Source organism: Sceloporus undulatus, chromosome 1 (assembly GCF_019175285.1).
Source record: "Sceloporus undulatus isolate JIND9_A2432 ecotype Alabama chromosome 1, SceUnd_v1.1, whole genome shotgun sequence".
NCBI classification, from domain to species: Eukaryota; Metazoa; Chordata; class Lepidosauria; order Squamata; family Phrynosomatidae; genus Sceloporus; species Sceloporus undulatus.
Window position 1 is genome coordinate 238797103 of NC_056522.1, and position 27861 is coordinate 238824963.

General features: G+C 38.8%; 1 protein-coding gene across 7 annotated transcripts in view; it reads left to right on the forward strand.

Moving 5' to 3' along the window:
- Positions 1-27861, forward strand: part of MYLK (myosin light chain kinase) — a 295320-nt gene that overhangs the window by 162669 nt on the left and 104790 nt on the right. For all 7 annotated transcript variants that reach the window (XM_042444623.1, XM_042444627.1, XM_042444633.1 and 4 more), the window contains 2 exons: positions 20806-20943; positions 22031-22228. In XM_042444623.1, coding sequence (XP_042300557.1) covers positions 20806-20943; positions 22031-22228 — 336 coding nt within the window. The remainder of the gene's footprint in view (positions 1-20805; positions 20944-22030; positions 22229-27861) is intronic.

The window sequence follows — 27861 nt, forward strand, 5'->3', positions numbered from 1 at the left end:
TGCTCCAGACACTGAGCAGGCAGTGGCATGCCTACTTTTGGTGTCACCTGGTGTGGGGGTGAGGCTTACACAAGGAGGGGTGGGGAGGCTAGACTCACCCTTGCTGATTGTGTGTGCATGTGTCCACCTCCCAACCCTCCTTGCTGCGGCTTGGTTTTCCTCAGAGGAAAGCCAGGCCACAGCAAAGAGATCAGCAAGGCTGAGCCCAGCCATCCTGCACTTCCTTGCAAAAGCCCTGTCCCTTCCACTTGCTGCAGCAAGGAGGTGTGGGGGGCATGTGTGTGCTTGGTCTGGCTCCTTGACATGACCTGGTTCTCCTCTGAGGAATACCAGACCATGGCAAAGAGGGATGGGGCGGGCAGAGGGGGCGACTGAGTGTCACCCCCTCTGGGATGTCACCTGGTGCAGTCCATACACCCCACACCCCCTCAGTGACACTACTGTGAGCAGGGAGATATCTCTACGTCTCCTCAATAACAGCATCACATGCTTACAAAACTATTGCAATTGACATTTAGTCTATTTTTTTCTGAACAAATCACTGCTTGTGTGCCACCAACAAGGGAAATGAATAAGGCAAATTACGCAATATTCATTTGGGCAAGATAAACCGCAGGAGAGGTATGTGCTAGTGTTAACTGCATGCTAATTTATGTTGATTGAACCCAAATTTACCCTGCACAGTTTTGGGTAAGGTTTGTGCCTCATTTTTGTTTTGCTTTTTAGTGAAGCTAGGTTATTGAGATCTACAAACTAAAGGGGGAATATTTTTTCAGTTGTAGACTTAAATAGTGTAATAGTCTCTGGAGCCATATGTTTAAAATTTTAACAGATTTAGGACATCCTGTTAAAACCTCATTACTTTGCATTTGGGTTTGATTTTTGCTGTCTCTGATTGAGATAAACATGGATTTTTCTGCTGCAAATAGCTCTTAATTTTAAATCACAGTTTCCAAATCTGTCTTTTCACATATTTCCCCCACAATTGTAAAGCTCCCTAAAGAGTATTGGTGGATTTTACAGTTTATAGTGTACTGGACTGGACTGCTGAGAGCTTTGTAAATTATTTGTTTGCCAGACACATTTGTTTTTGTATTACCAAAGGAGCACAGCATACTGTATTGGAGAGAGCACAGAGACAGAGCTTGGGCTAATACTTTCAGACATCCCTGTGCTATATGGCCCAGTTCTGTTCTACAAATATTATTTTAGATTTATTTATATAATGTCAAAAGCAATCTGAGTTTCAAAAATAATAAAATTCTACACAGGTACAGTAATTGGTTGAGATTTTCTGCAGGTATACTTGATAGTGAACATGGTTTGTGTTTTTTTCATGTGTGATACTGCTCTGTGGCTTTTATTCAATCCATCCATTTTATTATCTAATGAGGCAAGAGAAGGTTAATTATTTCAAACTTGGTATAGTCATTTATTTTATTTTTATTTTAATTAATTCAGTGTGTCTTCCCCCTTGTTTTCTATGAGTGTGAACAGCATTTTTGACTAGCCCAATTCTTGCTTTGCTCATTCTGGATATACATAATTTTAATGAGGTATGCCTCTAAGCTATCCAAAAGACTCATTTTTTTCAAGACTGCTTTAAAAACCACCATATGAACTTTGAATATGGTATTTTGATCCAAGTTTTGTTTTGTTTTGTTTGCTAAAGGCAATGTCTTGTTTGTGATCTTTTGAGAGAAAGATTTGGAATCATATTGTCTTCCAGATGCTGTTGGACTACAAGTTTCAGCAGTGTTACCCAGCATAGCAATAGTGAGGAATCTTGGTAGTTGCAGTTCAGCAATGGCTGGCAGGGTCAAAATTCTAGAGAACATGGGTTGGATCCAGACCTTGCTCTAGTCATCATAAACATTTCATCAACGCAGGAGTGGATAAGGTTTTTTTACCAATTCCTTCCTCATCCTGCATCCCCCAGCACTGTCTCAAAACATGTTCTTGAAGTAGAGGATATACAAAACAATATGAGAGATGATACTACTACCTATAGGGTAAACTTCCTCTTGTCCCAGCCAGATATCTGTGCTGGATCAGGCATTTACCTTGGTTGGGACAAGCCTTTCTGTGGCAGGCAAAATTCTGGGTCTAGCCCAGTATCTTGAGGGGAAAGAGGTGCTTTCTGTTGCTGCTGGGTTTTTCTCTTATAAATTCCAGCCAGAATTATGTCCAGCACCTTATGACATGTTGGAGCACTGTCTTCCCTCTTTGAATGAACAAAGTAAAAATAGTGAAGAAGCTATGAATGGCTCTTAAAGAAATGGTAGTGCCATTATATCTGATAGTGCTGATGAGAAATCTGTATTTAGTACAAGAGGCTACTGTAAGAATAGAATATGGAGAAACACAACGGTTCCCAGTTGTCAAAAGGGTCAGACAAGGATGCATTCTATTACTCTATTTGTTCAACTTGTATGCAGAAAATATCATACGAAGAGCAGGTTTAGATTCAGAAGAAGGAGGAGTGAAGATAGGAGGAAGGAACATCAACAGTCTAAGATATATGGATGACACCATACTACTAGTAGAAAACATCACAGATGTGCAACAATTATTAAGGAAGGTCAAAGAAGAAGGTGTAAAGGCAGGCTTCCTGCTGAGCATAAAAAACAAACAAAAATAATGACCATGAAAAATCTACATAAATTCAGTCTAGACAATGAGAAAATTGAAATAGTTAGAGTCCCCATATTTTTGATCAAACATTGATCAGAACAGAGACTGCAGTCAAGAAATCAGAAGACTAGGAATGGGAAGGCCAGCTATTAAAGAATTAGACAAGATCTTAATGAGATAAGATATGCAGCTGAGCACTAAGGTTAGAGTAGGCTGCTTTTGTGCCAGCCTGGCTGATTATGTCTGTAGGATTAGGCTGAGTGTTCCCCTTTGTTTTCATCACTCCATCCTTCCCTTTTAAGTTATATTAGTTGACTTAATCTATCATGTAATATGTATTGGTGGTGTTTGCTACTGGTGAAGTAAATGGCTTAAGAAGGGGAAAGTCTGTTAATGAATACATCAAAGACAGCGAAGAAAAATTATTAACAAATATACAAAGAATACAGAAGAAACAAAATATGCATATAGAAAAAATAAATAAAAAACACTTAAAGCCTCATAAAACAAACAATTACAGGGTCAGTGCATTAAAAGCATATAAGGAAAAGCTGAGAAACAAAACATTTGGAAATGGTTACAGTGTGGGACAATGAAAAAAGAAACCGAGGGGCAAATATTTACAGATCAAGCCCAGATGTTTCAAAGAAATACCCTCGACAAATATTAAAGAAGAAGAAAACCACCATGGATAGTAAAGGTCATCTATGTAAAGGAAAAAGTGAACCTGTTCACCACTTTATGAGTTCATGCAGCAAGATCTTGCAGACTAAATAAAAGAAATTTAGTGATAAAATGGTTGCTGTGATACACTGAAAATATAATTCACCATCAGCAAAGGAAAGGAAGAGCCAGTAGGGATCACATTGCAAACATATGTTGGATAATGGAACACACCATGAAATTCCAGAAGAAAATCTGAAAGTGCATCCTTTGACTGCATAGAGCACATAAAGCTATGGCTTGTACATAGAGGAATGTGAGTGGTACTACATCTGATTGTCTTGATTGAGTTTGCTGTCAGAACAGAATATGGAGAAACAGAATGATTCCCAATCAGCAAAGGGGCCAGGCAAGGCTGCATGCTATCACCCTATCTGTTCAACCTGTATGCAGAAAATATTTTGTGCAGATCAATCTTAGACTCAGGGACAGGAGGAGTGAAGATGGAAGGAAGGGACATTAACAACCTAAAACACACTAATGATACAATACCACTATCAGAAACCAAGAAAGGCCTGGAGAAATTACTTAAGAAAGTTAAGGAGGAAAGTGCCAAGGTTGGATTAATGGAAGATCTACAAGTATTCATCCTAGACAATGAGAAAACAGAAATAGTCAGAGTTGAAGGATTGGGAAGGGTAGCTGTGAAAGAACTGGACAAGATCATAAAATGCAAAGACAGAACTCTGAACACTAAAATGAGAATAGTCCAAGTCCTTATATTTCCCACCATGATGTACAGATGTGAGAGCTGGACATGAAAAAAGCCAATAGGAAGAAAATCAACTCATTTGAGATGTGGTTCTAGTGAAAAGTACCGAGAATACCATGGACAGCCAAGAAGATAAACCAATGGGTTCTAGAACAGATCAAGCCTGAACTTGGCTCAGGAAGCCAAGATGACTAAATTGAGGCTGCCATACTTCGGCCACATCATGAGGAAAAATTAATCATTAGAAAAGACAATTATGATAGAAAAGATAGAGGGTAGTAGAAAGAGAGGAAAATAGATGGATAGAATCAATCAAGTAGGTCACGGAGCTGAATTTACAGGTTGAGGACAGAGGGTCTTGGAGAAGTCTCATGCACAGGTTCACCATGAGTTGAAGTCAACTCAAGGGCAGTTAATAAACTCAGCCTGAATCCAGAGAAAACGAAAGTACTGGTGATAGGTCCCCCAGGCCTTAGAAAGGAAATTCATCCACCTGTCCTGAATGGGGTCACACTTCCCCTGAAGGATGAAATTCGCAGTTTAGAAGTACTTCTGGACTCGTCCCTGCAGTTGACATATTAAGTAGATGTGACGGTCAGAAGTGCTTGCTATCAACTCCAGTTGATACGCCAACTGCGACCCTATCTGGGCCAAAAGGGACCTTGAAACTGTGGTACATGCTCTGGTAACCTCTCGCTTAGATTTCTGTAATGCGCTCTACATAGGGCTACCCTTGTACCAAGTCCAGAAGCTTCAGTTAGTACAAAACATGGCAGCCAGATTGGTCACTGGTGCGTCCAGATTTGACCATATAACACCTATCTTGAAAGATCTTCACTGGCTGCCCATTCGCTTCCGAGCGCAATACAAGGTGTTGGTTAATACCTATAAAGCCCTACATGGCTTAGGCCTGAGTTACTTGAGGGACCGCATCTCCCCATATGATCCGCCCCGCACACTCAGAACAACTGGGAAGAACTTATTGGTAATTCCACCTTCCAAATATGTTGCCACATCCCAGATGGCCTTTTCAGTGTTGGCCCCGCAGATGTGGAATGATCTACCCGAGGAGCTCCGTCTGACAACCCCCCTAGAAACATTCAAAAAGAGGCTTAAAACTTTTCTTTTTTGTCAAGCCTTCCCCCCCCCCCCCGAAGAATGAAGCTGCCTACTCTGTTGCCATCGATTCCCTACGCTTACCCCTGAATATGAACGATTGTGTTTAAAATGTTTGTGATTGCACAGTTTTATTATGGGATTTTATCTATTTTATGCAATGTTTTTTATGGTTTTTAAATTATTTGTACATCTCTTTGATCTGCGGAAAAGTGGTATATAAATAAATTTATTATTATTATTATTAATAACAGCAGCAGCAGCAAGTGCCTGGTGGAACATAAGCCTGAAATTGTCAATAATGTTGACATAAAAGACTTTGAGATTCAGAATTAGAATGTAATATGCCAGACATAACTGACAAGAACGCTCGGGTTATAGATGTGGCACAGGGTATACAGCAGAATGGAGGGCAAAGAGAGGGAAAAGACTGGAATATTGAGACCTACAAATTGAGATTCTGTAGCTTTGGGAAAAGAAAACAACTGTGGTTCTAGCAATGATAGATGCTCTGGGAGCAATTCCAAAGGGACTGACAAAATACAGTGGTACCCCGGGATACGAATTGATCGTGTTACGAAATTTCCGGGATACGAAAAAAATAGATAGGAAAAAACTGTTCCGGGTTACGATGTTTTTTTCAGGTTACGAATGTTTTTTTCGGCGCGAAATTCAAACCGCAAAGCGCGGCTAGCGGCTTTCCAGCGCTAGCCGCTAGCCTTTTCGGGTTGCGAAATTACTCGGGTTACGAACGGAGCCGCGGAACGAATTAATTTCGTAACCCGAGGGACTACTGTATCTGAATGAAATCACCACAGATAGGATCACCATGACACAGTTACAAAATGTGATACTGCTTGGAAGGTTCCTCATTATCTGATAATATCTCATTGATTCTTATATGCTTTGATAGAATCTGAATCACTGATGGTCCAAAAGTCCAATTAGTAACACTTGGTAGCCTGTGTAACTGATATAATAACAACAATAACAATATTGTGCCTTTTTTTCAAATAAACTTTATTTAAGTGTGTGTCTATGTGTGAATATCTCATGGTTGGAGGCTTACACAGTTCACCTGAACATCATTTCTCCTCCCCTACATATTTGCTAATAGTTCCAGCCTCCTGTGAAAGATGATAACAGAAACTCTTCTTTGTAATTTTTCAATTACCATTGAAAATTAAAATATCTGTTAATATACTTAGGGCTGCTGTTTTATTTCATTTCAATAATGTATCCCATTTGTTGTCACAGACTACAAAGAGGCATATCTATGTTTCCCAAAGAGGGACACTGTCTAAACAAAGACTGTCTTAGCTTCAGCAAGTTTGCTGACTCATGAGTCCACAGATCACACTTTGGGACTTTCTTGTCCTCTTGTTTTGGCTTGTGCCATACAGATAGTCCAGCCTGTCTTTCCCGCTCTTGGCTCAGTGATGATACAAATTTATGATGAAGAAGCAATCGCAATAGCATCTGCTAAAATAATTTGGACAGGTCTACCTGTATTTAAGTGTCTTTAAAGTGGTTCTCATACTTTTTCTTTAGAAATCCTTCAGAGCTTTGCCCATTTTAAATTTTTTAATACACACACACACATATATATAAAAGAGTAAGAACTACTGAATTAAACCAAAGCCTTTGACATTAACAGTCTTGTAAAAGGCCGATATAAGCAGCTTGTAAACCAAATGGAAAATAACATAAAAAAAGGAAAGTCTGCCTTTTAAAATTCCACTGGATTATGGGATCAAGGACTAAAACTGAAAGCATATTATCGGCACAAAAGGAGATGTTCTGACAACTGGTTATAAAAATAGCTTACATGGAAAGAGCTCCCCTGGCCCATGTTGCTGCTTCCAGGAAAATGACCCTCCATACATTATATATACGTGCTATATGCATATATGGGTGTCAGATGTACATAGCCAGGTTAGCGTTTGTCTTGACCTCATTAATCTAGTCTTGTGTTTGGGGATGAAGTAATTCAGTGCACTGTAGCTTAAAGTCCCAGGCAACTGAGAACCCTGATCTTGAGATGCATGTCTGTCTGTCTGTCTATTTAATTTATATCACACCAAACACAGTATTCAAACACAAATCAAGGAACACAAGAGACACTGCAGACTGGGTCAACCAGAAAAATCAGCAGTAACAGAACATGTTATAAACCATCCTGGACATAAAATGCTGTTTGAAAATACTGAAATTCTGGACCATGCCAACAACGATCAGGTCAGAATGCACAGGAAAGCCATTGAAATCCATAAACACCTGGACAGTTTCAACAGAAATGAAGAAACACTGAAAGTAAACAAAGTTTGGCTACCAATCCTGAAAAACACCAAAATCAGGCAAATGCAAATGAAAACCACCCAGAGTGAGGGGGATTCCCAGCAGACAATGGTTCATTAAGTAGATGGACACGCTGTAGGACTTGCCATTCAACAACAGAACAATACACAGGTTAACATGCAAATCACCTCCTCTCAACCATCAATATATATACACCACTCTCTTCCATTCCAATATTCTCTAAAGATGTCAGCCACAGCGGCTGGCAAAACGTCAGGAATAGCCTCTTGTAGAACACACCCTCATAACCTGAAAAACCCACAAAAAGCTATGGATGCCAGTCGTGAAAGCCTTCTGCTTCACATAGTACAGGGAATAGCAACTCCACAGATTGTGTTCTTTTATGATAGTGGTTCCCAAACTTTATTCCTCCAGGTGTTTTGGACTTTAGCTTCTAGAATTTATGACTGTTGGCTGAGGATTCTGGGAGTGGATGTCCAAAGCAATTTTGGGAATCACTGGTTTATGCATCAGTAGGTTTGTGAATTTGGACTTTGAAGAAGTTTTGAACCCTTTTCTGAGATAGGTTGAATACCTTGTGTGATTGCTAACATCTGCAATAAGCCAAATAGATTCATGGGTAGCCTCAGACACCTCTGGTGTTCTGACACCTTCATGTTTCCTGCCATTCACAGTACAATTTATTATACATTGACATAATGTGAATGTTTCTGGTTGCAAGATATTCATTTACTTCTCAGAATCAAAGCGGCATATAGCATTGATCAAGTGATGGGTTGGAAGAAATAAAAAAAATAATGTGCAGATTAGTTTGTGCATGCCGTGGCATTTGGCTGCTAAAATCATTAGACATGAGAAGGCCTGGTGTAAAAAGAGAAAACTTCATTTAAAAAGTGATTTCTCTCCCATTTTTGATGGGGAAAAATGGGTGAAGTTCACACCTTTACACTTTATACAAAGCTTAATGTATTATAGTTGTGCTTCATTCCACCTTATTTTCATAATACAGTAACTGGATGCAGAGTTTATTTTTATTCCTATGTAATGTGCGTCATGTCATTGAAAGGACACAATTCAAATACCTTTATTTGTGGATTCCCCCCCCCCCATGGCTTTATAATTTACCTGTTGCCTGCTGACTTGGCAGCAGCTGCCTCTAGGTTAAGACACCAAGTGAGAAGCACATCTTGCAGAAATGCCATTGGTCTCCCTCTCCTACCTTTTCTTTCTGCATCCGTGCTGCAGAAATAATCCAGGTTGACAAAACTTTATTGCCATTGTCGCGCGCTATGGAATTTTAGAACTGTAGTTTGCATGGAAAGACTTTCTCTCATCCATGTTGTTGCTTCCAGGAAAATGACCCTCCAAACATTATAATCCCTGCACATGCATGTGTGGATTTCAGGTGTACATACCAGGTTAGCTTTGTATTGACCATGTTAATCTAGTCTCATGTATTTGGGGTTGAAGTAATTCAGTGCACTATAGCTACCAGGTTCTCTAACAAAGAAGGCTAAATGTCTCACAAAACTACATTCCCGAATTCCAAAGCATTAGGCCATGGCAATTAAAGGATGTCAACCTGGATTATTCTGCAGTGTGGATCCAGTCTTTGTGAGGGGAAGATAGTGCCCACACCTGATTGCACAATGCTTTCTTCTACCACCATTTAACTCTTTAAGTGAGATGATAGAGAGCTGCCTACTGATTTTATATAGCTTCCCAGCATTAAACATTGTGTCGGTAGCCATAGCCCTCATAATCTGATTACAGCAGCCATTCATTGGTCCGCTGGCAAGCAGATTAGAGGCACCTGAAAGCTTCCAGAGAGGGTGCTGTGACCAGTTCAACACGCAGAAAAGGGAATGCTGGCTGCAAAACGAGTTTCAATGAGTTCAAGGGAAAACCGTAACTTCTCATTTTCAGGTAGGATTTTTTTTCTCCGTGTCATGGAATTTACAGTTGGTTTGGTGGCTGTGCATTTCCCCCCAAACACTTTGTGGATGTTAAATTTTAAGCAGCTATCACTGATACAGTATGTGTTTCTTGGTTACCACTGGCCAGTTACCAGACAGGCCAAATAAAGCTGCTTTGGTCCCTTTGGAGGTATGGTATTTCAATGATGCATGAGTCCTAAGAGTCCAACGCGCACCAAAGCTGCACTCCAGTCCTTAGGACTGGGCATGGCTTTGGTGCGGCTTTTGGACTCTTAGGACGCATGCATCATTGAAATACCATACCTCCAAAGTGACTCAAAGCAGCTTTATTTTGGCCTGTCTGTAACAGGCCAATATTAATCAAAACACTGTGCATGTTTATTGTCGATTAATGTGCACACCTTTCCAAGTAGGTATCAATCCACTGATTGTCTTAAATCTTTCCATAAACAGATATGTGTGTGTTGCATCCCCTGCAGTCAGCTTTGCTTTTTCCCCCTCATCCACCAATACAATGGATATGAATGGGTGACTTTCCTATAAATAACTGCAGCTCTTATTTACGCATATTGTCCAACAACAGAAGAGTTAATTTTGTCAACCTAGACACCAATGTATGATAGCAGATCCTAAAGTCTAGAACCTGAAATGAAAGGTGGTGGCAAACTGTGCATTTATTTGGAAATGGAAAATTGTTGTTGTATTTACTGTGGTTCAAAACACACTGCAGAAATAATCCAGTTTGAGACCACTTTAACCACCCTGGCTCAATGCTAGGGAATTCTGGGAATTGTAGTTCTGTGAGACATCTAGCTTTCTTCATCAGAGAGCTCTGGTGCCACAATAAATTAAAATTATCAGGATTCCCTAGCACTGAGCCAGGGCAGTTAAAGGCGTCTCAAACTGGGTTATTTCTGCAGTGTGTTTTGAACCTATGTCAACATTTTCCTGGAGATGTTTTTCCTGTTCTTTCTGTTTGTAAAGGTGACACATACAACACACTGACATGCCAAAATACTTAGTTATATGCAGACAGTGTGTCAGTGGAAAGCAGCTCTCTATGTATTTCCCACTGGCATATTATTGGTAGCAGTCTAACACTTACTGAGTCTTTTAAGCGTGTCCATACACAAGCATAATATGAGCAGAAGTCACATACAAGCACACCGTGGTTTAGGAATGGTGGATATGTGTAAGAATCCATCCTTGGTTTCAAACAACAATGTTTCTTTTCTGTATTTCTGTGGCGTGGAGATGTGCACAAATATACACTGAAACAGTATATTTAAATTCAGAGTAATAACTGACCAGAAAGCCACTCAGGATCTCAAAGTGGGAAATCTCAGTGCCAACTCCAAATCATTATTTTTACTTATCTTTAAAAGCAAACTTGAAATATATTTGTATCTTGTCCTAGATTTGTATCCTCCCCTAGATCAAAAGATCTTATGATAGTGTACCATAAAAACAATTTAAAGAACTCAAAATAATTTAAAATTTGAAACAATAAAATATAAGTTAAACCATCTCAAATAAATTAAACTAATTAAAATAAATATAAAAAGTTAAAATAATTTTAAACTATGTAGGATTAATAGGGTAAAACTGTGAGACTCCAAAGATCTCAAAGCTGTGTTTTATTGTGATGCCAAAATAAAGCTAATGTCAGCATAAGTTGGGCCTCCAAAGGGAGCACTTTCCAGAACTGCAGTGTCTCAACAGAGAAGACCCGCTCCTATATCCTCCTACACTACCTGGCCCCCACCAGTGTGACACTGAGGAGAGCTTCTCTAGCAAACCACAGTCCCAGGCAATCATATTTAGGTAGAGGCAATCCTTCTAGTATCAAGATCTCAACCCATTTAGACCTTTATATCTATTTAGACTTTTATAAGTGTTTATGGTGCTTTGAAATTGGATCAGAATAGTATTATTGGTAGCCAGTGCAATTCCTTCAAGACCAATGTTGAGGCTCATCCAGACTGATTTAAAAAGACTGGAAAGTCCCAGATTTTGTTCTTGTTCTTTCCAATTCTATTTTTGAAAACCTTATACATTTTGTGAAGTCGAAGGCTTTCATAGCTGGCATCCATAGTTTTTAATGGGTTTTTCGGGCTATGTGGCCATGAGAAGAGTTTCTTCCTGACGTTTTGCCAGCATCTGTGGCTGGCATCTTCAGAGAATGCTTGCCTGGAAAGGAGTTGGGTATAAATATATACTGTGTGACCTGGGAAGGCAGGAGTGATTTGCATGTGTATTGTTCTGTTGCTAATGGCAGGCTTCAGGGTGGGAGGGTCTGCAAAAGAGGATTAGTGCTCATTGTCTGCTGGGTAAAACTTGGGGACATGAAACAAAGGATGATGAAGCAAAGGAAAATGCCAAATAGCCTATAATATAATGGCAGGCATAACTGTTTTGGCTCACATTAAAGGCTGAATGGAAGAGAGAGTAGAGGGAAGTCAGTGCTTTCAGAACCCGAGGATGTTTCGCTTTTTACTAAGAGTTAAACGATACTATTTACACTGATCCATAGATAAGTCGGCCTAGGTTTTTGGGGTCAATTTTTTGACTAAATTTTCTAGTCTTACACATGAGTATATACAGTAATTTGTTATATATTTTTTGTTTAAAAATTGGTTTCAGATGAATTGTTTATATGTACAAAATATAAAGCTGAAAACAGTGAATTATGGAGTGAAAGAAATGTATCTGCCTAGATTGTGTTGATCTTAATAATATTTGCAGGTTTTTACTTTCAATTTCAGCCAGTGGCTATAGCCTTGCAGTTTAAAAAAATGCTTTGTAATGATAAAAAGAAACCAGATGAACATGCATTTCCTATTTTAGTTGCGATTGAACATATTTCCCGCCCATCCTCTGAGCTTCCAGTGCTAAAACACTATCAGAAAATTTGAAAGCTAGACATAAACCAGAATGGAGGTAAACTGTGAAGTATATAATCTCATTTGGAAATTGCAGTGTGACTGCTTGGTCTAAATATCCATATGCAAGTTTTCTTCTGTAAATTTAGCATACCAGTACTTTGTGAGTTAAGTCTATTTCTTCAGTTCAGTTCAGTTCAGTTGATTTATTAGTCTCAGAGCCAACACAATATTTTAATCACCATAAATGGTCAATGTTGCTGAGCATGTGTGTCTGCAAAGGATTCAGGCTAGGCATTATTTGGCTGCTTTATTGTAAGGTTCTGGCAAACATATTCCTCTGGTATATTTAAATGTTTTTCAGAAACTAAACACTTCACATGATTATTCTTATTTTACTCACTTTAGAAAAAAGTGAATTTAGATAGGAATTTACTGATGTGTAAATAACTCTGCTGTTTGGTTACCTTTAAATCAGCTTGCTCTTCATTGTGTGTTTTTATGAGACAGGGACAGATATTAGTATCATGCTGTCAGATGATATTAATTCATTTATGTAAGAATGTTTAATTAGCTAATGCACATAGGTACTCCCATACCATTTCAGCAGACTGAGTAACCCAATATATTTTGAAGTTTGGGTCAAGAACTAAAACGTAGAATGTATTCCCTGCCATTCATTCTCTCCTCAATTATTGGCTGCTGTGTGGTTTCAGAAAAAGTTCAGTACACACAAGAAAAAGCATGAAATTCAATCCAGTTTTTTCAGAGCATTAGAATATGCTGGAGTCTTGAGAACAAAAAGGACTGTGGGAGGGGGTGACAGCAATATCCACAGGAAATCTGAAGACTAAAAATAGAAATGTTGCCATTCTTGGGCACAAGATTGGCCCATGCCAGTTCCTCAGATCTAAGAAAAACCACTCAGGCTATTGAGACAAATTGTTCCAGTAACCTTAGTATCTTTTGTTCTATCGATAGACTAAAGGGCATGGAGACAGTCCACACAGTTTGGATACCATTTTAGGGTACATTGCATAGCCCTAAGAGACATAAATGAAGAGTCAAAATTAATCATTGCCTACATATATGTGTGGAGAAGTCATTTGTTGCCAATTTGTGTTGTTAACTGCCATGAAGGTGAGTTCAACATATGGTGACCTTGTGAACAAGAGACCTCAAAGTCACCTATCATCAACATTCCTGCTCAGGTCTTGAAGACTCTAGTTTCCTCTTTTCCTGCTGCATTTCACCTTGCCAAGCATTATTGTCTTTTCTAGGGAGTTATATATTTTCATAATATGTCTAAAGTACAAAAGTCTTAGTTTAGTCAACTTGGCTTCTAGGAAGAATTCAGGTTCTTGGACCCATTGATTTGCTCTTGGACCCATTCATTTGTCTTTTTAGCAGTGCACAGTATCCACAGAACTGTTCTCCAGCACTACATTTTAAATTAGGTATTACTTTTCTATCAGCTTTCTTCACTGTCCAGTTTTAACAACCATACACACAAACTGGAAATAAGATGGATGGATGGATGCTCCTAACTTTAGTATTCAGTTATATATCTTTAGACTTGAGGATCTTGTCTTGTTCTTTCATAGCTGCCCTTCCGAATCCTAGACTTCTTCAGAGTTCTTGACTGCAGTCTCCATGAAGAAACCAGCAAAGCCTCAAAGCTTCTTCTCATTTATAAAAGAAATAAGTTGGGTGGGGGGATTCAGGTCTCAACAAAGGGAGCAAATAAAGACTGTGAATGCAGGATACTTTTTGTCTGCATGATGAGCTTCTCTTTTAAACAGTGGAAACATTCTTAGGAAGAAGTGCTGAATCATAATCCCTGTGGAGCTGGCCTGTGGGTATATAGGATCTCGCTCACATTTGCGATACCCAAAATAACATGGTGGCCTTCTTCATTCATGAAGAAGGAAGTCCCTGCAATAGGTTTTTTTTTTAATGCCATGGGAAAATTATTTGTGAATTTGTGCCTGTTAGAAATAACGGTTTGTATGATCTGGTGTTTAAAAGCTTCCTCTGTCTATTTCTAATCTCTCAAACTGAGCATGACCCTTTTTAGGCTGGTAATTGAAAGTCAGCTTTCATTTTCCCATTGGAATCTGCAACACGTGTTGCTACAGCTTCCCAAGCATTTGGAGGCCAGGCATTAAAACTGAAAGAATGATGGGACACCTGTGTTATGTATAAAATAAAATAAAAAATGCACTGTAGCACATTAAAAAGCAACACAGTGTAGACTTCATTAAAAACAAATAGAAGCCTTTTCTACAAGCTTGGCAGCTTTGGTACATGAATTTTCCAGGTTGTTTAAATGTTATAAGTGATCTATGTTAAAGCCCTTTATGTGCCTACTCATAAACAATCCCCAACCCCATTGAATTCACTGGCATGTACAGTATTGTCAAGAAATACAGCAGAGGATTGCAGGCTAAAGTACAAAACACTGCAGAAATAATCCAATTTGAGACCACTTTAATTGCCCTGGCTCAGTGCTAGGGAATCCTGGGAACTATAGTTTTGTGAGACATACAGTATAGCTTTCTCTGTCAGAGAACTCTGGTGCCACAATAAACTACAATTCCCAGGATTCCCTGGCACTGAGCCAGGGCAGTTAAAGCAGACTCAAACTGGATTATTTCTGCAGTGTCTTTTGGACCTAAATCTCAGGAGATTATCAGATGGTGAGGACAAAAGGATGGGAGTGAAGTGGATCGCTCCCATCGTTATCATGTGAAAGACAATCACATATGTCACGCTTATCCCGTCATTATCCTATCAATGAAATGGAATTGTCCTGTCACTTTTGAATAATGGAAACCTCCGTTAATGAAAAATGACAGGACAGTTCCGCTTCACAGAGAGAATAATGATGGGATAAGTACAATGTCATCTGAAAGTCTTTTGCATGATCATGCACAATTCTACTTCAGTGACGGGATGATGACCAGATAGCGGAGAGTCATCTGATATCTTTTGCACAATAAGGATGGGGAAAGGACGTCCTTTTCCTCATGTGATATTCTCCAATAAGTGGCAAATCAGCGTATATGGTTTGGGTCCAGGCTATTTGAAGGACTGTATTTGAAGGACTTGTATGAGCTCCCCAGAATATTGAGGTCATCGAGAGAGGCTCTTCTCTCTGTCCCAATACCATCTCGGGTTCATTTGGTGGGAACAAGAGAAAAGGCCTTTTCAATATATGTATGTATGTATGTATATTAAAACGAAAACAAATAACAATACAAATACAATATCAAAAGGCCTTTTCAGTGGCTGCTCCCAAGGTCTGGAACTTCCTCTCTAGAGAGGCCAGGATGGCTCCATCCCTGCTGTCCTTCTGGCGGCAGATAAAGATGTTTTTATGCCACCAGGCTTTCGCATGACATGGATGCTGTTTTGTTTTTGTTTTAAATAGTTTTAAACTTTAAATTTTAATAATGTAATTAATTGTTTGAATTGTTTAATTGTTTTTAAACTTGTGTTTTGCATGCTTAATAATGTTTAACTTGGACTGTTTTAGATTTGTTAGCCGCCTTGAATCCCTGTACTGGGAGTACAGCGGAATATAAATAAACATGATAATAATGATGATGATGAGAAAAAGAATAAGTCTTCCGTGCTCTGTAAAATGTGAATCTGTGCTTTAATATTCTGCTGTATAACCTAGTTGCTGTCACTAGGATTGTGATAACCCCATATTAATGATCTAGAGACACTGTTCGTATCAACTTAGTGGTCCTTAGTATAACCATGTCAGGAGATGGATAAGAGGGTGCTTAATCCTCTGAGCAGTTTTCTGGCATAGACTCCACTGAATTAAAAAGAGTAAGTTATGGACAAGAGCCTTTATACAGATCAGTTGGGAAAGTAGAAGTAGAAACATTCTCATGTTAATGCAACTGGGACAGGCCACAGAATAATGACAAATGATAAGTGGAAATTCATTTTGTTAAGAGAGGGCAGTGGAATGTCTGTATTAATAGCAGAAAACATAACAAAAAATTCCTATGGCATTTTTAAAAGATAGCAATTGTTCTGGCATAATCATTCATGGGCCATAACCCACTTTATCATATATATTAACTGGTTTCTTTAAGAGTAAGTAGATAAAACCTGAGTAGATATATAAACTGAATACAGAAAGGTTGTGTGTGTGTGTGTGTTATCAAGTGATTCCCAGGGATGAAATAATTGTTAAAGTTTTGGCGGGTTACGGGGTTGAGACGGCCATGGTCGCCTTGGTCGATGACCTCCGTCTGGGCATCGACAGGGGAAGCGTGTCCCTGTTGGTGCTCTTGGACATCTCAGCGGCTTTCGATACCATAGACCATGGTATCCTTCTGGGGCGCCTGGCAGAGGTGGGAATCGGGGGCACTGCGCTCCAGTGGTTCCGGTCCTACCTCTCTGGGAGGTCCCAGATGGTGCAGCTGGGAGATGTGTGCTCCGATGAGAGGGCCCTTATAACTGGGGTCCCTCAAGGAGCCATTCTGTCTCCCACGCTATTTAACATTTACATGAAACCGCTGGGAGAGATCATCCGGAGACATGGGGCGTGGGGTTATCAGTACGCTGATGACACCCAAATAGTCTTCTCTATGTCTCCGACTGATCCAGTGACTGAGGATGGCGTCTCTCCTCTCGTGGCATTCCTGGAGTCAGTAATGGGCTGGATGAGGGAAAACCGACTCAAATTGAATCCAGAGAAAACGGAGGTACTGGTGATAGGTTCCCCTGGTCCAGGAATGGCGGTAGTTCCACCTGTCCTGAATGGGGTCACACTCCCTGTGAAGGACTCCGTGCGCAGTCTGGGGGTGCTTCTTGACTCGTCGCTTCACCTGACTGCTCAGGTGAATGCGACGGTCAAGAACACCTGTTATCAGCTTCGGCTCATTCGCCAGCTGTGCCCATACCTGGCCCAGAGGGACCTTGAAACGGTAGTACATGCTCTGGTAACCTCGAGATTGGATTTCTGCAACGCACTCTACATGGGGCAACCCTTATACCAAACCCGGAAGCTACAGATGGTACAGAATATGGCAGCCAGGCTGGTCACTGGAACTTCCAGGGCCAGCCATATTACACCGATGCTTAAAGACTTGCATTGGCTGCCTATTCGCTTCCGGGCACAATATAAGGTGTTGGTAATGACCTATAAAGCCCTAAATGGCTTGGGCCCAGGATACCTGAAGGACTGCCTCTCCCCGTACATTCCGTCCCGCACCCTCAGAACATCTGGGCAGCAATTACTTAGGGTGCCAGGGGCTAGGTTGACCTCTACCACGAGGAAGACTTTTTCCATCGCCGCCCCGGCCCTTTAGAACACGCTGCCCACAGAGCTCCGCTCGGCCACCTCCCTGGCCCAATTTAGAAAGGACCTAAAAACCTTTCTATTTCAGATGGCATTCCCCGACCAAAGTCCAGTGGGCCTCCCTTCCTCTTCTGTGGCAAAGAGGACTGGCTAACGGGGGTTTTATTCTGTTTTATTTTGCTGCTGTGTAATTGTTTTAACCTGAATGTATATGTTGTGTTTTGTTGATATTTGCTGTGAACCGCCCTGATCTATGGAAGGGCGGTATAAAAATAAAAATTTTATTATTATTATTTTATTATTATTATTATTATCAGATAGAATCAGGCAAAAATGTAAGTGCTATGTCTTTCAATCAGCTTGAAACTGTTTGTTAGAAACTTGTCTGAGTCCTATTGGTTTTGGGAATATTAGTTCTTTCACTGTACAACAGCCTATCAGTTTCTATATTCATTGCAGAATTAAGGTGAGTCTAATTCTGCATGCTTCTTTGCTTGTATATGAAATAGAAACGTATGGCATTCATAATTTTTCTTCTTGAGAACCAGATTATAACCAGATATGTTCTAATAAGCAGTGCTTTTATTTTGTTTTAGGAATTTAAGATATTTTTAGTGGGTTTTTTTTTCCAGAAGAGTATTCATTCTTATGTCCCAAGTGTTAAGCAAGAATAGTGTACAAAGTTTTTCATAACTATTTTTGGCACATCTTGCACAATATCCAAGATTATATTTTGGAGCCAGTAGATTTACATTTATTCCTTCCAGTTTCCACTTTCCTGTTATCCCAAAACAACAAGGATTTGGCAAAAGCATTTCATTTTACCCAAAGGCAATCTCCTTTCCTGATGCTGACTTGATTGATCATGTTGGTACATCACCCACCCCAACCTCTACAGTTTTGTAATTTTCTAGAAGCAGTTTTCTTCATTGGGGAATCCTGTTCATGCATTAATATAGTCTATTGCACAGGAAACATCCGCGTGGGTCTCTTATGTAATGTGAGAACTACTTTCTGGTTTGTTTATATAGATTCTATCCCATAAGGTAATAATTTGAATCCATTATCTCATTCACTCACTCAGTGTTTCACATACACACACACATACACAAATTTGTAAGTTGCTTTCCCTTCACCTTTTTATATCTTTTCTTATGCAAATGTCTCTTCTCAAAGGCACATTTTTACTCAGATATGTGTCCTGTGGGCCTGGATTGTAGACTGTCTTTTAAGTATATAACAGCACACTAGCTCATCATTTCAATTTTTGCTGGAAGACATGTTTGGGCCAGTTGGCATAGCTGGACAGAGACCAAACATACAACTAAACTCTCTTGCCATCCTCTAATTATACTTCATAACATTATCCAGTAACCTAAATTGGGCTATGGTTTAGCATATTTGTTTGATATATATAAATGAAACTAAAAGGTAATTCTTAAAAGGTTTTTACGTGATGTATAAATGTCCAAAAAACATTCTCCTAAAGTCAAAAGTAGTTGAACAGAAGTATTTGAATAAGAAAAAAAGTCAGTGAATGTAGTTTAAATAATTGTAGATTGAAATATCATTTGCATGAATTGAAAATGTTAGCTGGAAATTATTTTGTTGGAATACTTATATAGTGGACCCTTGTTATGCACTGGAATTTGGTTCCAAGATCCCCCGTGTATAACAAAATCTGTGTATGCTGAAGTCCCGTTAAATATAATGACATAGCAAAATGGTGTCCCTTATAAAAAATGGAAAATCAAGGTTTGATATTTGTAATTTATACTTTTTTTGAACATTTTCAAACTGTGTATGCTTGAATCTGTGTATAAAAATCCATGTGTAGGTGGTACCTTACTCCGTATAAATTGGCAAAAATGTTCAAACAAAATAAAAACATATGTTGGAAATGTAAAGAAGTCGGTAGCTATCTACATATGTGGTGGAATTGCCCCAAAGCTAAAAATTTATGGAAAAGTATTCACACAGAGATGAAGAAAATATTTGGAATAAAAAGAAGACCGATTGCCAAATTATATCTCTTGAATATGATGGAAGATCTTAATTTGAAGAAGGAATATGAGAAGATTATGCTATTTGCCCTGACTACCGCAAGAATTATATTTGCTAAAAATTGGAAAAAAGAAGAATGTCCAGAGATTGAAGAATGGAAATGGAAGATGTTAGACCTATATGAAATTGATAAGTTGACATACTTACTGAAGGATAAACCACTCAAAGGTTTTTACAATGAATGGGAGGTCTGGAAAGACTCTTTGAAAAATGAAAACGATGACAAAATGTATATGATATTAGAAGTATAATCTGATTCTGAATTAGGGACAGTACTAAAATATATGGAGAAGTTATTTGTGTAATTTAGGTTATAGTAAAAAGTATATATATATGTATTAGAATAGATGTAGATTGATGATAGAGAACACATGACAATTAACAATTTGTTTTTAAATAGGAAAAAGTAGATGTAGTTGGTATAGTAGGTAAGGTCGGGAGAAGTTAAGTTTGGAAAGCTTAAAAAGCAATAGTGGTAAGGAAAATGCTAAGAGTTCAGTAGAATAAATATTAAATGAGAGTGATAGAATTTCAACTAACCAGGAAGTACACAATTGTGAAGAGAAGCAAAAGTTAGAAAATTTTAATATTTGATGTATAAGGGAATAAGAATGGAGATGTATTGATAATATTTGTACAATTTTTATATTAATAAAGTTTTTAAAAAATCTGTGTATAAGAAGGGTCAACTGTAAATATTTTAAGACATGACAGAATGGCCTGTGCTTCTTTTGTTTCACTTTTGAACAATTTTGCATTTTACTAAATTGTAGGAAAAAAATTATATGTGTGCACAGAATTTTGTGTTTGCATATGTAACATTCATATGCCCCGTTTCTCTCATGCTTCATCCATTGTTAGGTTCTTAATTAATACTACGCAACATTAAATTTTTAGAAATGAGAAAGTTTCCACTCAAAATCCTTAGTGTCAAATATGCCCTGCGTAGGTGCCTCTTGTGGATACAGCATGAGTTATTTACCCATTAGAAGTACCTTCATCCTATTAACTTTCATTCATATTGAAAAGAAGTTGAATGCTTTTATTTAAAGACCTCCTAACAAGAAACCGTTGTGTTGTTTATTTATGCAGAAAAGAGAAGCAGAAATAAATTGGAAAGTATACATCCTGCCCCAGCTGACAAAACCTTCCCTCCAGTTTTCCTTAAAGGTCTAAGTGATCTCAAGGTGATGGATGGCAGCCAAGTGATTATGACAGTAGAAGTTTCAGGTATTTGTTGTTCATTATTAATGAGTCATGTTTGGGTGGTTTCTGGTTTTCTCAAAGCTCATCTGCTCTTGTAACCAACCAATTTCCCTCTCTGTTTCTTGATTTCTAACCTATTCCCTGTATCCCAATTTTTCTATTTTATGTCTAATAATCTGAAAGTCAGCATCTGGGAAGGCTTCACTAGCCAGGAAATCTCACGGTTTCCCCCAGAAATGTCCTTATTTTAAGCATATTTTGCTCTTATCCATCCCAAAATAATGCAAATAATAGGGTTTCTTTTAAGATAACATGTTTGTGATTTTAATACCAATTTGCATTGGGGCATTATCTGCCACATACAGTATGTTTTAAGGCCAGTGCTGTTACTCAGCTGGAGCCACAGAGAAGGTGCCAGATTAAAAAAATCCACCTAAATCTTTACTCCAATACATATGGAAGCCAACAGAATTTTAATAAAGTTCAGTGAGTGGTATTTCTAGCCACTGTGAATAACAAACCATTTTGAATGGGGCAGAAAGGAGATTATAAACAAATCCATCTGGAATCATTTCATAAAGCATGGTTAGGAAAGTGGAATTAGGAGTGTTTTCATGTACATATTTGTAGATTAGACCCACAGAAGGGTGAGAAATGCTTTGGGAGAATCAGTTTAAGTATCAACTCATCTAACATTCCAGAACTTCATGGTGAGGTAAGTATAAAAGGAAAGAGTCATTATACTATCTAGATACGTTTTGCTAGATTTCCCCCCCAGAAAATCAGTGTGAGGGGAGAGCAGATAGGAGCAAGGCAGATAATTTGGTGCAATTTCTCTGGGTTACCCGTGATGAAAGTCAAGGATACATATATATCTAAATAAAAAACCAAGCACAGACTCATTTGCCAGGGTGCAGACATTCCCTCTGTGTAATTCACAGTAGAATCTAGCTCAGAGTAGGTCTTTTTCAAAACCTATAGTAAAAGAAATTTCATGTGAGTTGTTTGTTCAACCTTATCTTACCACTGCAGTAGACTTAGTAGAATAGCTCACCCACTTCCTCTGCTGCTAACAGTTTATCTCAAAGCCTTGTGTTTTCTTGTGGCTCAGCTAACCCACCTCCTGAAATAATTTGGCTGCACAATGGGAAAGAAATCCAGGAAACAGAGGATTTTCATTTTGAGAAGAAGGGCAATGAATATAGCCTGTATATCCAAGAGGTATTCCCAGAGGACACGGGAAAATACACCTGTGAGGCCTGGAATGGCTTAGGAGAAATTCAGACTGAAGCAACTCTGACTGTGCAAGGTAAAAAAAAAGAAAAGAAAGATAAATAAATATCTGCATTAAGCTTATGGCTCAGCTACAAATTGATATGTTCAATTCAGTCCAATTAACATATTTTTTTCAAAGAAAGTATAGAGAAATCAGTCCATTGTTGTGTTCTGCACAGGTTGCTGGAGGATATTTGTCCTGCACTCTGCTCATTCTGTTGCCAGAGCACAGCTCTATAGCAAAAGTATTCCATTATAAACATTTATATAGTGTGTGCTGATATATGTCAGAAACACACTGCAGAAATAATCCAGTTTGAGACCACTTTAACTGCCTTGGCTCAGTGCTAGGGAATCCTGGGAATTGTAGTTTATTGTGACACTAGAGCTCTCTGATAGAGAAGATTAAATGTTGCACAAAACTACAGTTCCCAGAATTCTCCAGCATTGAGCCAGGGCAGTTAAAGTGATCTCAAACTGAATTATTTCTGCAGTATGTTTTGGACCATAGGAATTGAAACCCTGAGAATGCGATTCTCTGATATGAGAAAACTGACCTAATGAGCAGCTTTAAAATATGGTGGCTTGTTGATAATCAAAACTTTCCTCTAAGATCAAGTTGCCTTTGGCATGTATTATATTGTCACTTTTCTCACTGAAATATAACAACAAGAAGATACAAGTGTGTAATAGTGCCTCAGCAGACTACAGACTGCAAGATTCCATAGGATTTTGTCATGGCCATTAAAGTGGGATTGTAATACTAAATTGTGTAATATGAAAGGATCCAGTGGTATAAAGAATACATGAGAAAAATGGGTTAAAGTGTAAAGACCCCATGGGGGGGGGGCTGCTACTCTGGTTTCCTGCCCATATATCTTAAAATTGGTCCTATGCAATCTAGTTCAATTTCATTCCAGAGAATGGGGGCTTTGGCAGTTGAAGTGATATTGTCAGCTACAGTCACCAAAATCCTACAATGCAAAATGTTTGTCAGCCAAAGACATACAGAAAATTAAGTTTGAGCAAGAGAATCAGCTGGAGGCTGGGGGGAGGGGGATTCCTTTCCTTTAAAACGGGCTTTTCCCAGGCTGGTTTGGGAGAACTTCATTGACATCCCTAGAGCTCATGCATTGCCTGCAGGAAGATGTGTTCTCTGGGATAGCACATATCTTTCTCATGGGAGGAAATGTGGAGGCTCATTTTCGTACTTCTACTATAAGCATGGGAAGAGAGATCACACTCTCCCCTGCTTCCCATTTCTTCTCCACTCTCCATTTTAGATCCATGCTGCAAGGAGGATTTTGGAAGTAGTAGTCTGAAAACATAACTTTTCCAAGCTGTAGTTATTTTGAATATCAAACTCCTATTCTTTGTTGTTGTTGTTGTTGTTGTTTAAAAATCTATCAGAATAATAAAAAATGTGTTCATGTTCACTGTAGCTGACAGGAATTCATGAGGACATATTTTGCAGATAAAAATGTCTAAAAATTGCTTGTTGAAGAAGCACTTGCAGAAAGAGACTTAATAGTAACATAAATGAGCACAAGGAACTAGCCCAAAAGGGAAGTGTGTCTGAGCCTCTAACCAATGAGTGTTTGCTGGGAATATTTTTGGAAAGAGAGTTACAGTACAAACAGTAAAAACCAGAATCAGAGAAAAAAGGAGTCTCAAGGAGTGAACAGTAAGGTAATTGCCTTTAGGTGCTTCTTGAATATATTGTAAGTCAAGGAAGAGATGAAGCGATAGTGTAATAAGATTTAAAGGGGGGGGGGGGACAAATGAATGCTCCTTTGGTTAAATTAGGTAGAGATTACTTTTGTAACTATTCATCATAGAGTGGAGTCTTCCCATCTCCAGGGGTTTGGTTCTGATCTTCACCCAGCAATGGCAAAAACTGCAGACAGTCACACACCCCAAATCATTAAATGTTGGTAATGTGTGTTTGGACATATAAGGGCATCAGTGTGCTGTGCCACCATTTAATAATATGGGCTGTGGCCATTTCCAGGCAGTCAAATCCGCAGACTCTCTCCCTCCCTCCCTCCCTTCTCTCTCTCTCTCTATCTCTGTATGTCCATGTGTCCAAGAATTTAGGTTTATCTATTTATTAATTAAAATAATTGTTGTTGTTGTGTGCCTTCAAGTCATTTTTGACTTGTGACAACCTTAATGTGAACCTGTCACAGAGTTTTCTGGGGCTGAGTGTGTGTGACTCATCCAAGGGCACTTAATGGGTTTCCATGGCCAAGCAGGGAATTGAACCCTGATCTCCAGAGTTGTAGTCCAATGCTGGCTCTCAAAATATTTCCACCATACCCTATACCAATAAGAGTTTAGGGAAGCTTTCAGATAACATAAGATGTGAAGGGTTACTCTCCAGGACTTTCTTTCAGGACTATAGAGTTTATGCCAGCTGTATGCTAGGCCAGACCCTCCCCCTGTCTTCCTCATTACCTTCCTTCTTTCTGCCACCCATATTGACAGCCTATTTCTTTCTCAGATCCATTTTGCTCTCTGGCTTTCATATTATTTTATTGAGGTGGGGAGAAAGTTACTGATTGGATTACAGAATCCCTAGTCAGCATGGATCTTTCTTTTTCTACATTCTCTCATTTTCTCTCTCTCTCTCAATCTCTTTCTCACACCCTCTGCTTTTCCTCCCCAGCCAATGAGTTGCTGAGGAAAAGACCTATCAGTTTTAGAAGGCTTTTAGAAACTGTGTGAATGCTGTAGGATTTTCACTCATGCTTTTACAGTATATAGACAGATTAAATCACAATGGAACTCCTGCCATTAAATTTGAAACAGAGTGATTATTTGTATGAGATGTGTTGGCATGAATGAGTACCGTACTATATAAACATCATGAAATTCAAGATTATCATGATTTGGCCAACATGGCTTTTTATGTACTGTATATACTCATAAGTAAACCTAGACATTTTAGTCCAAATGCTGACCCAAAAAACCTGGGTTGACTTATCCACTGGTTAATGTGTGTACTGTATTTTAACTATTATTTTAAAATAGAACCATCCCCTGGTGAAAGGTGAGAGTTTATTCCCATCTTGGAGCACCTAAATGAAGCACTGACCCACCACCACCACTACTATCTCATCCCTCCAGCCTTTAGATTGATCACAAACAGTTATGCCTATTGGAATTTTCAAAGTTATTTGGCATCATTTATGTTTACTTCATTCTTTAGATCCTTCATGATATGCCCCTATGTTTTACCATTGACTTATCCATGGGTCATATCAAAATACATTATTTTGGCCCCAAAACCTGACCTCGATTTATACGCGAGTTTGACTTATAATTGAGCATATACATTAAACATCAAACGTGTTGTTCTTCCCTGAGTCGGTGCAATAATTCTGTTCAGTTGGCATTTTCACTCAGAGTTTGCTCTGAAACTTTTCACTATAACTAAAGTTTTGTGCCCTTGGAAATAGTTCAGAAGCAATACATTCTTCTGGGTTCTCTTTATTACCAGAACAATATCAGTGGTGGGCAAACAGTCAGCCACATCTCCATCATATCTCCGACCCTATATTGTTGAAATCTGTTCTTTCCAGGCTCCAGTTATTTCTGTGTCCATAAAGGCAAGATGAGAGAGAGCAGCCAGGCTGCTGGATCCCAGTAGCTGCTGCTGAACTTAATTTTACTTCCCTATTGTCTTCTCCCTTGTGTGGTTGCATCTTATTTCAGCTGTGAAACAGAGAACAAGGATTGTCAACTTAACTAATAGTAGGCCATTCTGGGAGCTTGTTTTTGGCTAAAAAGTATATGAATGCTTTAGAGAAATAAATATATACAAACAAGCCCTTAAGTTTTTAAAGAGGCTCTTCTACAAGAATAATCTTCCAGCTAAGATGGTGCTTGGTACACAGTATGATCTTCTAGGTCAGTGATTCCCAACCTTTTCTCTGCCCCACACCCCTAGGAAATATTTGGTTAATGTTTGCACCCCCTAAAAAACTAATATCACATTTGAAGACGAAGAGTCTAATTTCTAATATTTAAAGTGCAAATTGAATCACATGCAATACTGTAGGTGAATCACTGTTTTTACTGGATTACCTGCAAGGATGTGCATTGTTTAACGTGTGGCCATCAATCTGCCTTGAATGGATTCATATGGTTGTGCATTTTCAGCAGAGAGAGAGTTGAATGGATGTGATTTTGGCCAGGAAAGTGAAGACAGTCCTCAATGCGAATGTACAAAAATCCACAGCAGTTCACATAATTCACTTACATGTAGACTAGCCCCTGGTTCCAAGTTGCTATTCAGAAATTGAGGCATATTTCTTAGTCTTTAGAACATTTCAGCTGTTCTTCCCTTTCTGTTTCCCTGAATATCAGAGCAAACAAATATTCTTAGGGGAAAAATGTGTTAAGGTTTTGAAATGGAAAATTTAGAGTTTAGAAGATTCTAAAGGTAATGAGAAGGCATTAAAATGGGGGTAGTAGCTCCAATCTTCTCTGCCCATTTTCAAAGCAAGGCCCAAGGGCGGACTTCAAAATGGATTCTTATGCTACACCAGTCATCTTAAATTCATGCTGAGTATCAGATCTAACATGGTTTCATTCCTTTTGCCCCATACATATGGAGATAGACTCATTTTATAAATTGAGTCCCGACGAGTCCCCACCCCTTCTCCTCAACCCATGTTTGGTTGCATGAGGATGTGCCAGTTGCAGAAGTAAGGAAATGTGTGGAGCTTTAGTGTGCACAAAACAAGATAGACATACTCTTGTGGTAGCTGTGGAGGTGTGTAGAGAGCTCAATATGTTTCAACTGAGTTGTTCTTGAGTGGTCATTTTTAATATACTGTAGTTTTAGTTCTGCTTAGGCTGACCGTATTTCCTTGAGACAAATATGGGATACTCGATGACACAATTTTTTTGACAACTATAATTTCAAACTATAATTTCAAACTATAATCTTCAAACCATTTTCAAATTCCATGACATAATAGGGCATTTTTCTTGAAAATGGAACAAAATTTACATTTATATTAAAATGACAGGATGGTCTAGAAATATGGGGGGAAACAGTACTGTCCTGTTTAAAATAGTATGAATGATCAGCCTAGTTCTGCTCCCTTCCCAGAATTAATGATAATAATGGATTATTTTGTTCAGTTCTTTCCTTCTGAAGCTGGAATTCTTGATACCTTTTGTGCCTTTGTATCTCAACTGCAGCTCACAGTTGATGCTCTACCACTTTTGGAAATTTTCCCTACAAGCAGTAGTCATTGTCTGTATTGGAGATTGTCAAAGCTTCATGTAAATCTCTCTTAATGTGTGTGTGTGTGTGTGTGTGCATGCACATGTGTACATGCCAAAAGATTTATTTCATATGTTCAAGGTTCACCTTTGGGTAAACAACATCTTAGGCAAGGAGCATCTTCCATTCCTCCATCCCACTCCAGGCCAGTTCTCTAAAGTTGTCAAATTGTGTGACTTAAGTAGAATTGCAAAAATTTACAAAGGAAAGCTGTGTTCTCCAGATTCTTATGTGTACATGGAAATTGAAAAAGAAGCAAACTTTAAAACTAATTGACCGAAGTTGATGTTTATAGTTAACATTGAGACAAACAGTGAAATGTGTTTGGAAGAGTTTAAGCATGAACTTTTGCCCCCCCCCCCTTCTCT